The sequence below is a fragment of the Anomalospiza imberbis genome, chromosome 5, assembly GCF_031753505.1.
Source record: "Anomalospiza imberbis isolate Cuckoo-Finch-1a 21T00152 chromosome 5, ASM3175350v1, whole genome shotgun sequence".
Taxonomy (NCBI): Eukaryota; Metazoa; Chordata; class Aves; order Passeriformes; family Viduidae; genus Anomalospiza; species Anomalospiza imberbis.
The window spans coordinates 58,891,119-58,908,682 of record NC_089685.1 but is presented as its reverse complement, the minus strand read 5'-3'; the positions used below and the strand labels follow the sequence as shown (position 1 = coordinate 58,908,682).

Sequence of the window (17,564 nt, the reverse complement as noted above, 5' to 3'; positions counted from 1 at the left end):
TCATTTATTCTCAATGAACATGTTGTGCATCCCTGCAAGTTTTTATTAGTTTGGATTTTTTAGATTGTGAAAAGCTTTTTTGAGAAAAGAAGGCTGGTGCATGAAATTCATAGTTAAATAATGTATCAGGATGCTCCAGAAATGTTCTAGAATGTTCTAGTCCTTCAGTCACATCATGTTAAAAGCTATAGAGAAATATGGCTTTATTAAATTAATGATATGGCTGGTCAAATTATGAGCAACAGATAGTCCATAAACCAAGTGAAATAAATGCTGTGAATTTCATCCACACAAAGACATAAATTTTAAAATGTGTGCAGTGGCTTGTTTTGGAATTACAGCTTTAATTTAATGTTCTAATCCCTAACAGCCATATCCTGATGTTTTTCTTTTTACTCTTGACACTGTGAGTGGAAAACAGAGGCCACAGTCAGTGGTGTATCACTGTGGCTCAGTGGATTCCAAATGCAGTCCTTAACAAAACTGGTCATTGGAGCCCTGATCAGCAAAGGCACAGCCACATCCCTAACATCACTGTTTCCATTGACTTCAGGTACAATAAATGAGAATTAAAAGAAGTTGCAAGTATTTGCTGGAGTACTCAGCAGTCAGCACTATCATGGAGCCTCTCCTAGGACAGCAGAGCTACAAGTCTCTTCCACAGTACCTAAAACTGAATTCAAATTTTTGGTGCCAGCTGTTTCACAAAACATGGTAGATTACTGCCCTAAATGTCTGAGTCAGGTATTTATTAAAAAATCTGCATAATTGCAGGCCTGTTTAGCATTATTTCTTACAGACTCAGTAGTTTGGTGTGTGGTCTTCGGTGTGCTGCTTAGCTACAGCAAAATCCCAGTCATTTTAAAAAAACTTGCTACTGCTTTATGGTATATTTTGAAGCATGTCTTGCCTGTCTGTTTCGGATATTATGATGGTATCTACTTGTTATTTGTCTAGATGGTTCACTGTTGCAGGCCTAATTTCAAGAAGAATTTTTAAAAACCTGACAAGGATAAGCTCTGAGGTTCTACTCACATAAGATGGCATTGCATCAAAGGTTTGCAAAAGCATCCTGTTCCACCTAAAGGAACAGGCAAGATGATAGAGAAAATGATTTTTTAGGAGCTACGTTTTCTTCCCCCACAGCACTGAGTGTTTTTTTCGGGCACCTTAAAAGGTCCATGGTAATAAACTGATTGAGTTTGAAAGCTTGTCCAGTTTCACTGTAACATCTCTAGGTGATTCTGTTCTGTCTTAAAATGTTGTTTATTACTTCCAGCTCTACTATATGTTCCTCTCTGAATTTCAGGAGGAGCCGTTGTCTTTGTTCCTGAAGCAAGAGGTGGGGATAGTACATGGTAGTATTCCAAGGGAATTGGCTGATCTTTCTGCAGACTTACAATTTACTGTTCAGAAAAATGAAATAAAATGTTTGGTTCTGGAGCAGATTAACAAAAGCAAACAAAAAAGAAGAGCAAATTTGCTGACATGCCTTAAAGCATCTCTGGAAACCGTTGCTTAGTGAAAACATTGGAAGAACAAAAAAGTTGTTTTAGATTGAATCAAAAAATGGGAAAAGGATGGAAAAGGTGACTCCCAAGGTTTGGTTAGACCCAAAATAGAAAACTTATTTTCCTTTTCAGATCTTGTAATAGTTTTCAATAAGATTTTTAATTTCTATCAATTTTGAGATTAAAATTATTTTCAAGTAAATTGGATTTTAAAATGTACCAAAAAAATTTTGCAGTGTTTTCCAAATGAAACATTTTAATCCAAATATGTTAATTCAGCTTTATTGCCCTGTTTCATTCAATTTATTCACCAAATTTTTTTTTCTGCTTTGGGGGAGTTTTACTATTTTGCTTTTGGAGCCGAGTTTTCCATGTGTCCTTAAATGACATTTTGAGAAACTGTTTTGTTTATTTGTTTGCTTTCTTGTTTGTTTGCCTGTTTGAGAAGTTCAGAATCTGTCAGATTTTGGTAGTTCAAGCAAAATCTCATCAAGCAGCGAGAGAGAAATGCCATTCAAGTTACATCTAGACTAGGATGTTTCCACAATTTTAGTAATAAAGCATTCTTTTTCTCCTAGATCTTTGAGATATTTACATCTCTGGATATGCCTGAACTATTTCCTCAGGGCAAAGAAAATAGGGTGTTCTGTGGCTAATCATAATTTGTTTAATGCTCATGGGGTGTTTGGGTTGCCACTTTTCTCTTTTTGTTTGTTTGCCGCCAAGCTTTCCTTCTGTTTTTCTCAGGTAGGTTAGGGCAGGAAGATGCTGCACTTCTCGAAAGATCAGAAGTCCTGCTGCCTGGGGCCAGATGTTAATAAAATATTCCTTTCATTTCTTGTTTTTCCTCCAGTCTCTTCTTCCCCCAGCACAGCAGATGAGAGCGAGTCCCTTTTCCCCTTATGTTCAGCTGTATGTCATCTTGAATTTAGTCTGAGATTTCACTCAATTTGACTCTGAGCAAAGCAGATCCTGAGGCAAATATTTTCCTTTCCTTATTTCAGGCACTTTGCCTGTAAACTAATTGTGTAGATTGAAGTTAGATGTTTTGTTACGTTTGCTTTTGGCAACACAACAATATAGAAGAAAACCTGAAGTTCACTGTTCTGAAAAAGAGTAATTTTTCCTCTGTATGAACTGTTTTAAAAGTTGCCAAAACACATGTTTTTTCTTTGCTTTTGGACTCAATAACACTAAGTAAATAGTATTAAATTCTCCTCTTAGTAGAAATATCTTATACTCACTAATACTAATGAGTAAATATTTAAACTTGTTATAAGTATTCTCCAGCAGTTTTTTTTATGGCAGCAGTAAATTAGAAGCCTAAATAGAAACCTTACAAAGGTGTTAAACTCAAGCCTTTAGGTGAATTAAAACAGAAATCACACTGAAATTAGTTTTGATGGTGAAACAGTAAAACTTTGTGAATATTTTCAATAGCCATGATTGCATTATAATTTAGTATATTCTTTCTCACATATATTCCAGTTTTTTCACTCCATCTGCCTCTTCTACTCTCAGCTGCTACTGTGATAGCCCCTCAGGACAGCATAATCTTGTTAGCTGCAATGCCATAATCTGTTGCTAGCATAAGAGTGGAAGTCAAAAAAAAAATCAGAGAATACTGCACATATTAAAGCATTTCCCCTTTACTTCCTCAGACTGGAGGCTTAGATAAATTAAGAAAAAGTGGTTTATTGTCTGTGAAGTATAAAACCTATTCTATTACAGTTAACTGAATCTTACCATTATTTTTTATTTTTCTTAATAAAAACCTTCTCAGTTGCATTTTACTGCAAAGCTGACAGTTCTTGCCAGCTGGAAAAACTCCTTTGCTGGAGAGGAGATCTCCCACCCAGTTTATTGCTGCAGCACAAGGAACCTGTTTCACACTGATGTAGAATTTCAGACAATGGATAATGGCTCTCTTAGAAGCTCATGCATGCACACTACATGCTCCAAATAGGTTTTCCTTATGCTGGAGAGAAGACAAACACACTGGCATAAATAATCTGTAGTGTTGTGATAATACATCCCTTTCCAATCCAACAGCTGGAAGCAGAAAGGTTGACTGAAGATGAAAGGGGATCCCTCCAGTACAGGTTCCAGCATCCTTGGGAACCAAATGGACTAAATGGAAAACACAACTAAAATAGGCCACAAAATCCACTGCCAGGAGAGGTTTTCTTTTTATTCATAGCAGTGCCACCTTTTACTAGAAAGAAGCTTGTCATGTCATAGAAACTAAATATAGGAAGGAACTGAAACCACCTATGTCCTCTCCCAACCAGAGCAGCACTTTTCCAGGTACATTTTCTAATCCTGGTGTAGTCTGATTTGCAAAGACTCATGAAATAAAGTAGTTTATCTGCCATTTTTAGTTTATTTCACCTCAACAGTTTTAGGAGAGTTTTTCTTAAGTATTCTGACTACATTTTCTTTCTTTTTCTCATTACTTTTAGTTTTATCAACTTGGACTCCCCGAGGCAGCTTTTCCCTGTGCCTGCTTTTTGTCATTTCGTATTCTTCTGTGTAGCTGCTATGGTCCTCTACAGTTGCCGTGATATTTTTTTGTTAGACCTCTTGTTAAATGTGATTTGCAGATGTCATTACTGTTCTGTTTACTTCCTCCCTCCACTAATGAAGATATGAAACAACACAGAACCCATCATTGCTTTTACTAGGTGGTTTCTGTCAGCCTGCAAGGCTGCTGTTTATCTGTGCTCCTTCTTTTTGGTTCTTCAGTCTGCATTCATTTCCCATGACAGAGCTCTTATCTAAGCCTTTCCAAATCCATTTTTCAAGCAGGTTTTTCTAAGACGCTGTAGGAGAGGTTTTGCTGATTCAGGTTTCAGTCCAGCTTCGTTGCTTCTGCTGTTTTCCCTTCTTGTACACTAGGAATTTTGGCCAGCCAAAAAGCAACTGAGGAATAACAACGCATGTTGAAGTACCTTTTTTCCAACTTAACATTTCCAATTTGAGGATCCTGTTCTGTGCACACTTGGTGCCTTAATGGCAGGCCCTCTCAAGGTCTGGGTTGTAACCAGCACTGATCATCTGTTCCTCAGAGAAATTTCAAGGATTGCGATCAGATGTGCCAGATAACTTCACGTTGTGTTTTAGCTGCTGAATCAGCACGTGGGCAGGGTGGGCCTTGGCTGGCACGTGACATCATGGCTTCCCTTTGTCTCTGCCCCATGTTTCCCTTCAGGAGTGATCTTGCTGCTCCTCGATAAGTTGCGGAAGATGAAGTGGGAGCAGATGTGGAGACTGACGGCGGAGCGGGAGCTAATGAGCATGCTGTCCACTTCACTGGCTGACCAGGTGAGTAGGACATGCAGGACTGTGGGACAAGCACTGAGCCATGGGTTGGGGAAGGAAAGAAAGGGAGAGGGGATGCGATGTGGGAAAAGGCAAGGGAAAGCTGTTGTGCCTGTAGTCACCATCTGTTGAATCATTCTGGGCAAAATGTGGAAGAAATGGAGATTCAATCACAAGGTTCCTCTTACTGCACTGACCTTTTCACCTCTTCTGCTCAGATGATTCATAAGAGGGACAAAGGGGGTTTTCAAGCTTTCATTTTCTGTCCTCTTTTCTTTAACACAGAACTCTCCGGGCACCAGAAGTCCAAATGAACTGTGTCTTTTCTCACTGGTTAGTCTCTAAGCAGACTTTAGTTTTAAGAGTCTCCTGACATTTCTTTACTGTTTCTGGCAGATGAGTGAGTCCCAGATGTCTTTTAAGGTACACCTTGCCACAACAGCCCTGTAAAGACAAAAGTGCTGCTGTCTCCCTGACACAGATAGGAAACTGAGGCCCAGAGAAGAAATAGTGTGCTTAAACGTAGAAATACAGTTTTTCAATTTGGGCTTCTTGCCAGCTCTCAATTTAAACCCAGAAATGCTGTTAATGTAATACTAGACTGAACCCATAATTCTTGCTCAACAGCTTGAACATGTTAACTCAATACAGCATCATATTTAGATATTTGCTCTCCTTCTGAGCTACCTCTGGCTCCTGACCAGTCACCACAAAGGAAGCACGCTCCTTGCTGTGCACATGGAGATGTGCACTTTGTACAGCATCTTTGCAGGGTGATCTAAAAGTTCTGGGGGTTCATTAAAATGATTCTTGCAACTTTACTGTGTTTTCAGTAAGGTCCTGAGTTGCTGTCTAATACCTGCATAATTTTGGGGCAGAATTTTGCAGAGTGTAGGAAGGCTGCTTGTGTCTTCCCTTAATACCTTACCCTCAGATTGTCCTTTTAACTTACTTCTCCACCAGAATGGCTGCTTAGGAGCAAGACACTTTCTGTCCCTCATGGTGTAGGCTGCTCTGCAGATCTGTCCTCCATGCCTTCTCCATAAAGTACCTGCAGTACTTGTTGCAACAATAAAGTGCTAGCTAAAGTCACATCTAGTAATTCACCTTGAAGCAATGTAGCTGCCATTTTCGCTTTCCTGCCCTTTGTTAAAAAGTGGTGCAGTAATCAGTACCAGCAGGCACCGTGTCCTTTACTGCCTGTTACTCTCCCTGGTGACTAGAACAGGAGCCACACCTCATGCCAGCAGTACAAGACGAATGTTAGAAAACTTTGCTGGAGTCCTTCAGCTCTGTGTGTCAGGAGAGCCTGGTCCTCTTGTCGGAACTATATATCACCCCTTAGATTAACAGCACCCTCCAAGGCAACAGAGTTATGGAGAAAGGTTTACAGACTTCACCTTTCATCACCATTGGAATTTCTGCCTGTGAGGGGGAGAAGGAGAGTCAGCTGGGGGAGGAGTTGAGCTCACCTCACACACTAGAAACAACATACCCAAATGTTTCTCTTTTTTTTTTTTCTGCTAGGATATCTTCAATGCAGTCATCAAACAAAATCCCTTCCTTGTCTACCAGCTCCCATGTTTCTGGAATGTGCAGCTTTCTGATCACACACGTTCCGAGCAGTGCTACAGAGATGTGTCTGACCTGAAGGTATGTTGCACGGGAGGTTGGAATGGGTGCTGTCCTTTGGGATAGAGAATGAAGGACTGCTGGCAGAGAAAGATGAACTGCCTAAAGTAGGGGGGAAACTAACACATACAGTTTGTAAAGACACCCAGACGGGGAATGGATGTGTGACTTTGGTTTTGTGCATTTTGACTACTACTAGAAAATTCAAATATAGATGCTGCTTTGGGGTTTGGCAAGGTGTTGAAGTGCTTTGCCTTCTTACACTCTGTACCTGCCACCTGTGCCAGTGCAGCTTACTACTGAATTCTTACTGCTTTTCTATGTCTAAGATACTCCTAGACAAAGAATACAAAACCTTTCCTTTTTGTACTGGACAAGTTTGAAACTCTTTACTGAACATAATTTAATAGAGTGAAATTCAGCGAGGATTGGGCAGACCCTAGTGAGAAATACACTAGGAGAAATGTAAAGACCTTGCTCACCTCATATTTAGTTTTTGCATACACTTTACCCAGTCATGTTGCCACTAATTTTTCCATGTTTTGTCCTGAAAAAAGAAGGCTGAGTAAAAACCTATTAATTTAATGAAATGAAGCCATAGTGTCAGTTTATTAAGACATTTTTCACTATTAACAAGTAGAGTATAAAAGCAGGATGAATTTTAATAGATATGAGTAAATGAACATCAATTGTGCCGTGGCCATTTTGACAGACTGGACTCAGACACTCAAATTTAGCATGCAGAGAGTTCAAAATTGAAGCTTGATTGAGCTTTGTCCAGGTGTAGAGTAAGATTGTGCAGCAGTAGATTCCATCAGAATGGACTAGTGGCATCAGAACATAGTAAATATTAGGTAGTTTCCAGTGACTGATTTTAGAATTCAGTTAAGGTTTGTATATTTGGACTTAACGTTTTGAGAATGTAAATGAGGTTAAAAAAAAAAAAGGCACAAAACTATGGAAGAGGTTGCAAGGGCTCTCCAGATACCATCCAAACCCCACTTAATGCAACCAACATAGACCCAGTTGCTCAGCACCTTGTACAGATGAGAGTTGAGTCTCCAAACACTGAGATTTCACATGCTCCCCAGCCCCATGTTCCAGAGTTTGGCCACCCTCTTTGTGGCCACAACATACAGCCTAATTCTAAGCAAGTTTTCCCTTGTAGCTATTTGTAGAGTAACAGCAGGAGTGTTCAATATGAACACCAGATGCAGGATGAATACAGAAAATCAATCACTCTCAACACACTGATTGCAAAAGCTGTGCTTCCAAGAGACAAAAGTTCTTCTGCATGGGTTAACTGACCTGTCAAAACATTGATTGGATTTCATATGTGAAGTATTCACAACTGTCTGTTCAAGTGTGATCCACAGAGGACAGCTTTTAAAGTTGAATCACTGTACTGTCAGTACACTAGTCACTAAATGGTTTATAATACCTGTTTGTAGGGCAGGATCAGCACAGGCACTTTAAAAGCATCATGAGTTTATGCCTTGAAACAAAGTGCTGGTAGAGATTTTAGCACTGCATTCATTTTGCGAATCATGTATGACAGCGATTGCAGGGCCTGAAACAAAAAGAAAGATGTGTAACAGGAGAAATGTTTCCTAGAAGATGTACTTCAGAAAAATAAACCTCCCACCTGTGACATATCACAGTATTTTGCTGTGAATTAGAGGCTGAGATTAATTTATGTAATTGAGACAGTCAGATTGGACTCAACACAAGGTAAAGACACAGCCATTTACATGAGGAAGAGATACTGAAGCTGGATCAAGGATCAAGGGTTTGGTTCCATTGCCTAAACACAGTTTGAGTCACTACAGGGGCTCTGCAGTATCCATGTAGGAGTGGCAGATAAAACACAGACTTACAGGAGGAGATGTCCTCTTGGCAAGGCAGCTGATGGGCAGGCAGGATAACTGTAAGGTGCATTCAGTGTTGCTGTACATCTGGATTTAGGCAACCAAAGTGTCATCTTTATGAGTGGGTTTGGTGGCTGGTGGAGCTCATCTCAGAGCAGATGTCTGATCTTCTGAGTCCAGTGACTGTATTAACTAATTTGCTTCAGGTGTGGGACATCTAACTCACATATAACACCTACAAGTAAGCATATGACAGAAGTATTTTAAAAACAAATTAAATCCTTCTTTCTTGTCAATTAACAAATTTGTCTTTACAGCTGTAATTCAGGTGTGGTTGTTTATTGCTGTATATTGTGTCACACTGTCAGTTCCATTACACCACAGGCAGTGAAGTCTAAGATGTGTAATACTCTCCACTGATTTTCTGGTCTGAGGTATTTTAACTCAACAAGGGGTGCAGACACACTGGACTTACTCACACTACTAAAATTATCCCCTACCTACTAAATTAGGGCTGAAATTCTTTGCCTTGAAAGAGAGGTCAGAGCCTTATCTAGTGCACATAAAACCCCATGGTTTCTATAAAGCCTTTCCCATACTAAGCAGTTGAAGAACTGGCCCTCAGGCAGCACTGTTTAAAATTCTTCATATAATTAAAAAAAAGACATAGATCAGTTAAAGTTGTGAATTTGCATTATGAAAATTATCAAAATTCTAGTTCTGTAAAGACACCAGCTGGTTAGGTATATAAGTCTTAAAAAATTAACAAATGTCATTACCGCATGTTAAAAATTGCACTCTTAAAATCACTCGAGTCAGTCAGTTCCATGGCATTTAATATAACTGGTACAACACAACAGATTTGGCACATTCTGTATTGCATGGTAAGACTGGGATGAGAAACAAGGTAAAACAAACCTGCAGGGTAAGAGGGAAAGAAAGACAGATTTTGAAGTTTGCACTGGGGGTTAAAGAAGAATAGCATAGGAAAGAAGGAAGTGAATAGAGACATTTAAATTCAAAGGTAAAGCTGACCCAGTCAAGGATTCCTCAGCCAAAACAGAGTACATTCCTCCTGTCAGACCGAAAAGGTGCTGACTGGATTCCATCGGGCCTCACAGTTCATGGGAGTTGAGGATTTGTCATCTCTGACACACAGCATTGTGTCAAGTCAACTTGGACCCCCAGGGCTGTTCAGGGATCTGTCTGTGTGTGTGTGTGCAGACACTTCTTTGCTGCTTTGTTCACATAGATGCAAGGCTTAGGGAGCAGCTGAATATTTCATATTGCCTGAAGAGGATACTAATCACCTTTTTCTCTTTTTAGACCACATTAAATTGCATCTCTGTTTACTGATTTTTTTTTTCTTTTCGTGGGGGTTTGGTCTGAATCTGAGGTTCATTTATGTATTGCTTTTGCTGGATTAGTCCCTGCCTTTGTTTGCTTCTTTGTCAGTACTTTGTTTCTGTCTGTAAGGAAATCTCAGTTACTATGATTTGGCACAAACCTAATGGCAGGAAAAGAACTGTGAAAGAAGGTAATGAATTTTGATACCTCTGACAATGAATCATGACCTCATTGAATGAGTCAGTCATAAAGCCTGGTTGTCAAGGATACAGTTGCTATTTACATGCAGACAATCTGGGAATTCACAATCACAGAAATCAGACGCTGGACTCTTCAGTGGGAATGTATCAAATTATTAGAATTTACACACACTCCAACATGGAAAATGCTTTACAACCTATTGATGGCTTTTCAAACTGGTTTTGAATACAGCTGATACTAAACCAGCAGATAGATAAATAATGAACCTCATAAATTCCTCATTGGGGACTTGTGTTCTGTGATTCACTGTGTCCTCCCTGGGAATGTCCTCCACACTGGGAGGACTTTGTGATATTGCTTACAAAAGTTTAAACAGCTTCTTTTCCATAACTGCAATACATCATTTCAGCTCTGCCTCACACATGACCCATTTCACCTCTTTGTGTTCCAGTCCCTGAGCTGCCCCATGCTGTCCAAGCACTTCTGCTCTAATCTGCAGCACTTCTGGCATTCTGCAGCTTTACACCTTTTAATGCCAACGAAGGAACAGCTGCAATGAGAGGAGTGAGTGAGAGGAGTGAGGGCTCAAGAGGGTCAAACAATACCCCTCCTTTGAGTGAGCATTGGAGCCAGTCAGGTGTTTCTGCCCTGCCAAACGGGAAGTACCATGGGTTTATGGGGGTGCTCTTGCACACAGGAGGCCTCTCATTAAACACTGGCACAGGAGTTGAAGGAAAAGAAGTAGAAGAATCTTTTGGAGGACAAAGACCTTTGAAAAGCACAGGGCAGGGACGGTCTGTCAGCTTAGTGCCATACAGCGGTGGCAGTAAGCAGGGGAGTAAAGCAATCCCTGGGACCATGGGCACCAAACTAGGCAGGTCAGGGATTTGAGTCCCACATCCAAATTAGGGTTGCTGGCTACTCCAACCCGAGGCTCTTCCACTTACATGATTTAGAAATACCACATTTAAATCTCTGTGATTATGTTTTTATGAAGTATACAAACCTTTCTGAGGATATTGGTTCTTTTACTAAACCACCCATTTCTGATAAAACGCAGTTTAAAAATAAAGTTTCCAGACATCTCTAATCATGGCATAAGTTACACATGTGGTGCATATTTGCAGTGTGGTTTGGGGCATCTTTAAGCTTCTAAAAAAGCCTATTGAAATGTCATTAAAGTGACATATATAGGTGGCTTTACTGTGCAGATTTGCTAAATGTTTAACTCCTACTGATTTCAGTGGGAAGGGTCTGGTTGCCTAAGCAGAAGTTTTTTAGCAGAAAAGCTTTCTGTTTGCAAAATACCACTTATTTACCTAAATTGTGAAGTGCTCATGGGCTTAATTAAGGATATCTGTTCAGTGCCTTGCAAAATTAAACTTCTTTAAGCTTGAATTTAAGCTTAATTTATTCTTATTTTTTGCCCTTCAGCCTGGAAAGCAGGTGTATAATTATACAGGATATCCTGTGCTCTCTGATTCTGGAAAGGCTGAAGCAGAGAGAGAAATTTTCAAGATGTGTCTTTGGGTGAAAAAATGGAAGAGATTGTGGTTAAGGAAACATTTGGCTAAATACTTCTTTTTGAGAGATAAAATGCTTCAGGGGAAAAAACGGTTAAAGATACCTATAGAAATAATATATTCACATTTCTTGTTTGGTGGTTTGAACATCATGTTTGAAATATTTAATCTTCCCAGAGATTAAATGCAGATGGTAGTGTAAGGATGTTTGCTAGAATTTTTGTTTTTGGTATATTGCCATCCAGATAACTGTTCTTAGGGCCTTCCTAGACTCCCCCAGCATATAACATCCTCTCTTCCTCCCATCTCGGATCCCCCTGCCAGTCCCTGAGGCTCCCACTGTGTCATCCATTGAGTGCCTTGGGTCAGAACCTGGGGAATAAATGGGAAATATGGGTGCAGTTAGCCTGTTTTAGGCCACAAACGTATGGAAGTGTTCCAGGAGGCTGGCTGTGTGTAATCAGGGAGTGGTAATGGTTGCTGATTAACTAGGATGGTATTAACAGAAATGTGGATAGTGCCAAATTGCTTAATGACAACTAACCAAGTGTTAAATAGATGTGGAATTCTAAGTTCTGATCTTTCAGTACTTAAATTGCTAAATGAAGATTAAGGAAGTGTATTTTCTCATAGTCCTCAGGAGGCTGTGATCAAGAGTGGAAAGGATCTGTAGGTCAATCTGAAGGCTAGCATTGTTCCTGAGGTGTCTACCCAGATAATGGCATTGGAATTTTATATTTCTAGCTGTGGTTTCCTCTGTAAGCCAGCAGAGCTCTGGAATAACTTAGAAACTAGAAGAAGAAATAAACATAGTATTATGCTGCTATTCAGCCTTGGAACAGGGATGTTGGAGTAATGAGATTTCAGTTTCTAGATTCACTTTCTCTCTTTAATGTGGAGATAACAGTCTTCAAACAAAGTTATTTTTTTCCTTCTGATTTCCCTGTAGTCTCTTGCCAATTGTTCTTTTTTATTTCTCCAATCAATTTACTGTTGTGCGCAATAAAGTCTCTAATGCAGTGACCATAGCTTTACCTGTGCAGTCTTTATCATGTACCTCACTGATGCTCATGACAGTCTGTACAAGAGTGTCTTGGCCTGCACAAATTCTGATGTAGCTGATGGTGCAATAGACCATATCAGACAGCCAGAACTGAATGTGAGTTTGTGGGCTGACATGAAGAGCAATATGGTCTTTGGATGTAGCATTATATATCAGGGTGAAGAGTCTTGTTGCTTTTTGTAACTTGCTGTTCTTTTTATGCTTTTGTATATCACATAGTATTTATCTAATTGTGTTACATTTGAACAGCAGCCTGCTTTTTTGCTAGACCTGTCTTGTGGTTTTTCTACCTCATGTCATCCAGATGGTTGCATAGTTAGTCCCTTGATGTTCTTTAGCACATCATTTTAGCACACATTGGTATGTGCTGTCCTTCTTGATTAAAAAGTGAGCTTGTTTGGATAGTCATCAGCTCCATTCAGCTGTGTGCAGTTCACTCCAGGCTCCTGACATCACTGTACATGCAGCACCCTGACACGTTTCAAATCTGATCAGATCGGAGCCACCAGCTAAGCCCTTGACACTTGCCAGCTTGCACACGCAGCAGATCCTGAAGCACAGCAGCAAAGAGCCTCTGCACTGACAACTGCAGTTGTCTGGGTTTGAAATCATCTCCCACACAGCTGGGTGGAGACATCAGCAAAGGCCTGGCTGTGATGTGACACTGTGTGTGTTGATGGGAATTTCCTGCAGTACCAAGGAGCCTGTCCTGTGAGAGTTTCTGAGGCTATCGTGGTCCCCAGGTCTCTGGGTACTCAGAGTGCTCAGCAGCATTAGGATACTTGTGAAGATGAGGATGCTTGTGAGTATACAAAAGGAAACACGTGGTGTAGGAGCAGTATGGAAAGCACACAAAAGGTTTTTCTTAACAAATGTTTTTTTCCCGTTTGCCAGCTTCTTAGCTTTCTTTGATCCACTCTTAAATAAGTACAAGTTACCAGCAGAGAGTTTCCATTCTATGGCTGCTTGTAAAAACACATGCTGGTACCCTGTAAAACTGTTAAATAGCCCTTTAGGTTCCTTCAGCCCTCTGCTTCTGTTACATGTGCCCATTTCCCTGGGGTGGGATTCAGTTGCTGAGATTTTTTTCAAGCATTAATGCCTCTTGCTGCAGTTAAATATAATAGAGGAAATATGTCAAGTTCTTTTCAAATAAAGGAGATTTTGAAGATCCATTTTTTGGTGGAGAAAATCTGTTATCCCTTACTTACCCAAAGCTCTTTTCATCTATGTGGTGATCTGTATTTTCACCACATGATGCAGCAACATGTCACTGCACAGTTTTGCTACACTTCTGAACATCTGGACAAATGTAAAACCAGCAAAGAATGTAGGATTACCTGGGACAAATATCTACACCAAGTCATTTGGTCCAAATAATTTCCCAAATTTATGCACTGTGTGGATGCATCATAAGCTTTATTTAAGGTGCTCCTATAACTGGGAAAAGCAATATGCCGATATCTGGAATTATATTCTTTCTCTACAGATGCTTTTCTTCAAGTGCTTGTATGGTTTTCTGACATCCTAGTAGGCTTAGCAGTGAAATCCCAGGAATGGATAAAGCTTTTCTTATCAGGAGATATTTCATGGATTTTGGGTAGGTAGAATAGAGTGCCATAGCTTTTATGGCAATATAAATGCTCAGTGGAGCGACCTGTTGTTTGCTCTAGTCCAGGCAGAATTCAGGCTGTGTCCTGCTCTTTCCTCGTTCAGTCCACTCCCTGGGCAACAAATACCGTGGTTTCAGAGAACTCCCTGTTCCTGTGGAGCTGTGTTGCTGACACCAAGGGAACTGTGTTCATCTTCTCCAGGCTGCTCCTGCCATGTGTGCTGTGCTTCAGCTCGCTGTGTTCCCTGCCTGAGCTGTGATGTTCAGAGCAAAGCTGACCATGGCACTGCAGCTCTGTGCTGTGTGTGTGACACAGTGTCTTCATGCAATTAACTTAATGGATTCAGAGAACTTCCAGAACTTTGAGCTTGGAAACATTCCCAAGGGAGACTCTTGTTTTTATCCTCTTTAGAAGTCACAGGAATAAAACTGAATACAAAGCATTCGGTGATTTTTTCCTCATGTCTAAAATAGAGCCTCTATAAAATGAAATCATTCCTGCAAGCCACTATCCCTCTTGGTTTTTCCTTAGGGCCCCTTTCCCATTCACACTGGCAGCAGTGCAGAGTTGCATCAATGCAAATGAGGATCAGGCCCTTTATGCCAGCATTACAGTTTAAGTCTAGGCCACAGTGACAGTCATCTCCCATTAGAAGAGGATAAATATCTGCTAGAAATTGGAGCTCAGAGGGTGAGAAGTTGTACTGCATCGCTGTGTTGTGTTAACGCAACAGAGATCAGTCTGGTTTAAATGAAGCAATGGCAAAAAGGAAGTCAGATTAAATTCAGTCATTTTTGAACTATTAAATGGGTATGGGAATTAATTTCAAGCTGCTTCTTCTCAATACCTCACCAGGAAAGAGGCTGCCTGGCCTGAAAGAGGGAATCAATTTCATTAGCAGAAACAGTCATGTGGAAATCTGAGATTAATGTTTAATACCTACATGGCTTTGTCCCTTGTCCTTCCATCTTCTTCAGCAGACTCCATAAACTATCAGCTCCATGATTAGAGTTGTGAAAGCACTTATGAGGTGCTGCTTCTCAACACAGAGTATCTTGAGAATGTGCAGGTGATACCATGGAAGAGTTTCCAAGCACGTCACCTCCAGAGTGTACAGTTATTTGTGGAAGATGTGGAAAAGCCTTCCCTATAAAAAGACAGAAGGAAGTGTGGGTAGTTTGTGGTTTTGTTTCCTTCTGTTTTTAAGAGGGCAGCACACTGAACACACTTTAAAAGAGCAGATAAAGCAAATCTGTATTCTAACAGCAGGATGTCTTTTCTATTTTTTCCCTCTGAGGTGATTCACTGGAACTCACCGAAGAAGCTGCGAGTGAAAAACAAGCATGTGGAGTTTTTCCGCAACCTCTACCTGACATTCCTGGAATATGATGGGAATTTGCTGAGACGGGAACTCTTTGGCTGCCCCAGTGAAGCAGATGTTAACAGTGAGAATGTAAGTGGGATGTTTAAGGCTTGATGATACAAAGGGTGGTTCAGACAAGGCACAGGATTTCTGAAGACTTGAAGTTGGTTGTGGGGGTAGTGCGCGGCAGTGTAACTCAGGAGAATCGAAGGCAATGCTCAGATTCCCAGAGAGACACTGTGAAAATAATTTAATCTCTCTCTGCCTCAGTTCCTCACCTGTAAAACCATTGTATTAATCCCATCTTTACCCTGGGTTTTGCTGCTTTTTTTGTCTACTTTGCCCTTTTAAAATCCCCGAGAGAGGTAGCATCACAAGCTGAAAATGAGGATTTGGGCTCTTATTCCATTAGGCAGTTTTGTAAATCTCACCCTTAAATCTTGTGGTTTCAGCTGGGATAGAGTTAATTTTTTTCCTTAGTAGCCAGGGCTGTGTTTTGGATTCAGTATGGCAGACCTGTAACTTTCCAGGAGGTCTTGTTTCTTGCTGTGTATTTGTTCAATATACAGTGATGTCAGTTTTATCTAGTAGGTACTAATGCACAAATAATGAAGAAGAAAGGAAAATACCAAGACTGCTGGATTTAGATCTGTGAATTTTTCTCGTGCTGCAGACTACAGAATGAGCAAATGCTTCAAGATACACATAGGCTGTGAGACTGCAGGGTTTTTCTGTATATCCCTTAACCAGTCAAAGCAGTATTTATGTGTATCTGCATAAAATTTGCAATCAGAACCTTTCAGACTAAGCAAATCTTTTGAAAATGATTGAAATCAAGGATGTTTACCCACAGATGTACATGTATGTGTATGCCTGTGCATTAGTACATATAATTCCAAACGAAAAAAAAATGTTAACTGAAATTTTTATACCCAGATGTATATGAGCTCCTTGTGTATAATGTGCTTTCTGGAGATTTGTAGACCAAGTACCAATTTTGCCTACATAGTCTGAAAGGAAATAAAAAGGAATCTGTAACACTTTATTTGGGAAAAAAATATTTCTAAAATATGCAACGTTGTCTACATAAAAATCAATTAAGCAAAGCCAGTATCGTGTACACATTGGCAATTAAGAGGTAATTGACAATCAATGTCATCATGGATGCTGGTAGTGTTTCAATTTAGCCTATGAATAAAATGACCACAGGAGAAGCCATTCCTGTATTTTTAGATATAGCACTAAGAGATTGGATAGATATATTTTCATCCAAGGCACAGCTTCCCAGACACTTTCTTTTACCATCTCATTGTCTTCTGGAAGGAGTGGGACTTAACTGGGCGAGATAAGGAGGTGAGGGAGAGCAAGAGAGAGAATGAGAGAGAGGGAAGCCAAGTGCACTACCAGAGCAAAAGCACATGGAGGAAGAAAATCCTCTGCAAGAGGCTTTTAGACCATCAAGTGAACTCAATGTGATAAAAGACCACTAAGAGCCTCGCCCTTGGAGACATCAAGATACAAGAGACAGAGTAGAGGGTGGAATAGGAAGAGAAAAGGTGACTGAGACATTAAAAGAAAGACAACAATACACACCTTTATAACACTTAGAGAATGCAGGTTAAAATTATACTGATTCACAATATGTTGTGTGGGTTCAATGAGCATGAATGCAGTCACTGACTTCTTGCTGTATTTTCCAGAGCTCTATAAATCCTTAATCAACAGATTTGTTCAGACAAGTTTCTTGGGAGCAGTGCAGAGCAAATGCAAGTTCTTGTTGTAAATGGCAGTCCCTAAAGTGCAAAACAGCACATTTTACTGAACTTGTATCTGGTTGACAGACACTGGAAATGACTAACTGTTCAAGCCTGTTTCTTATTCAAGACAAGTAAAATGCAATATGGTGTATGGTATGGCTTGTGTCTGAAAAAGAAATGTAACTCATTCCTCCATCTATAAATTTTATATACATACATATATATATGTATATATATATATATATATATATATAAAAGATACTGGAAGAGATCGAGCTAGACATACAAAAATTGGTGATTCCTAATTTGCCAAGAGGCACCAAAAAGTTAACAGCTGTCTATCAAAACAATCAGATGTAGGAAAA

General features: G+C 40.0%; 1 protein-coding gene across 6 annotated transcripts in view; it reads left to right on the top strand.

The window, feature by feature from the left end:
* LARGE1 (LARGE xylosyl- and glucuronyltransferase 1) overlaps positions 1–17,564 on the top strand; it is a 266,932-nt gene that overhangs the window by 216,855 nt on the left and 32,513 nt on the right. For all 6 annotated transcript variants that reach the window (XM_068191098.1, XM_068191096.1, XM_068191097.1 and 3 more), the window contains 3 exons: positions 4,723–4,835; positions 6,360–6,485; positions 15,377–15,532. In XM_068191098.1, coding sequence (XP_068047199.1) covers positions 4,723–4,835; positions 6,360–6,485; positions 15,377–15,532 — 395 coding nt within the window. The remainder of the gene's footprint in view (positions 1–4,722; positions 4,836–6,359; positions 6,486–15,376; positions 15,533–17,564) is intronic.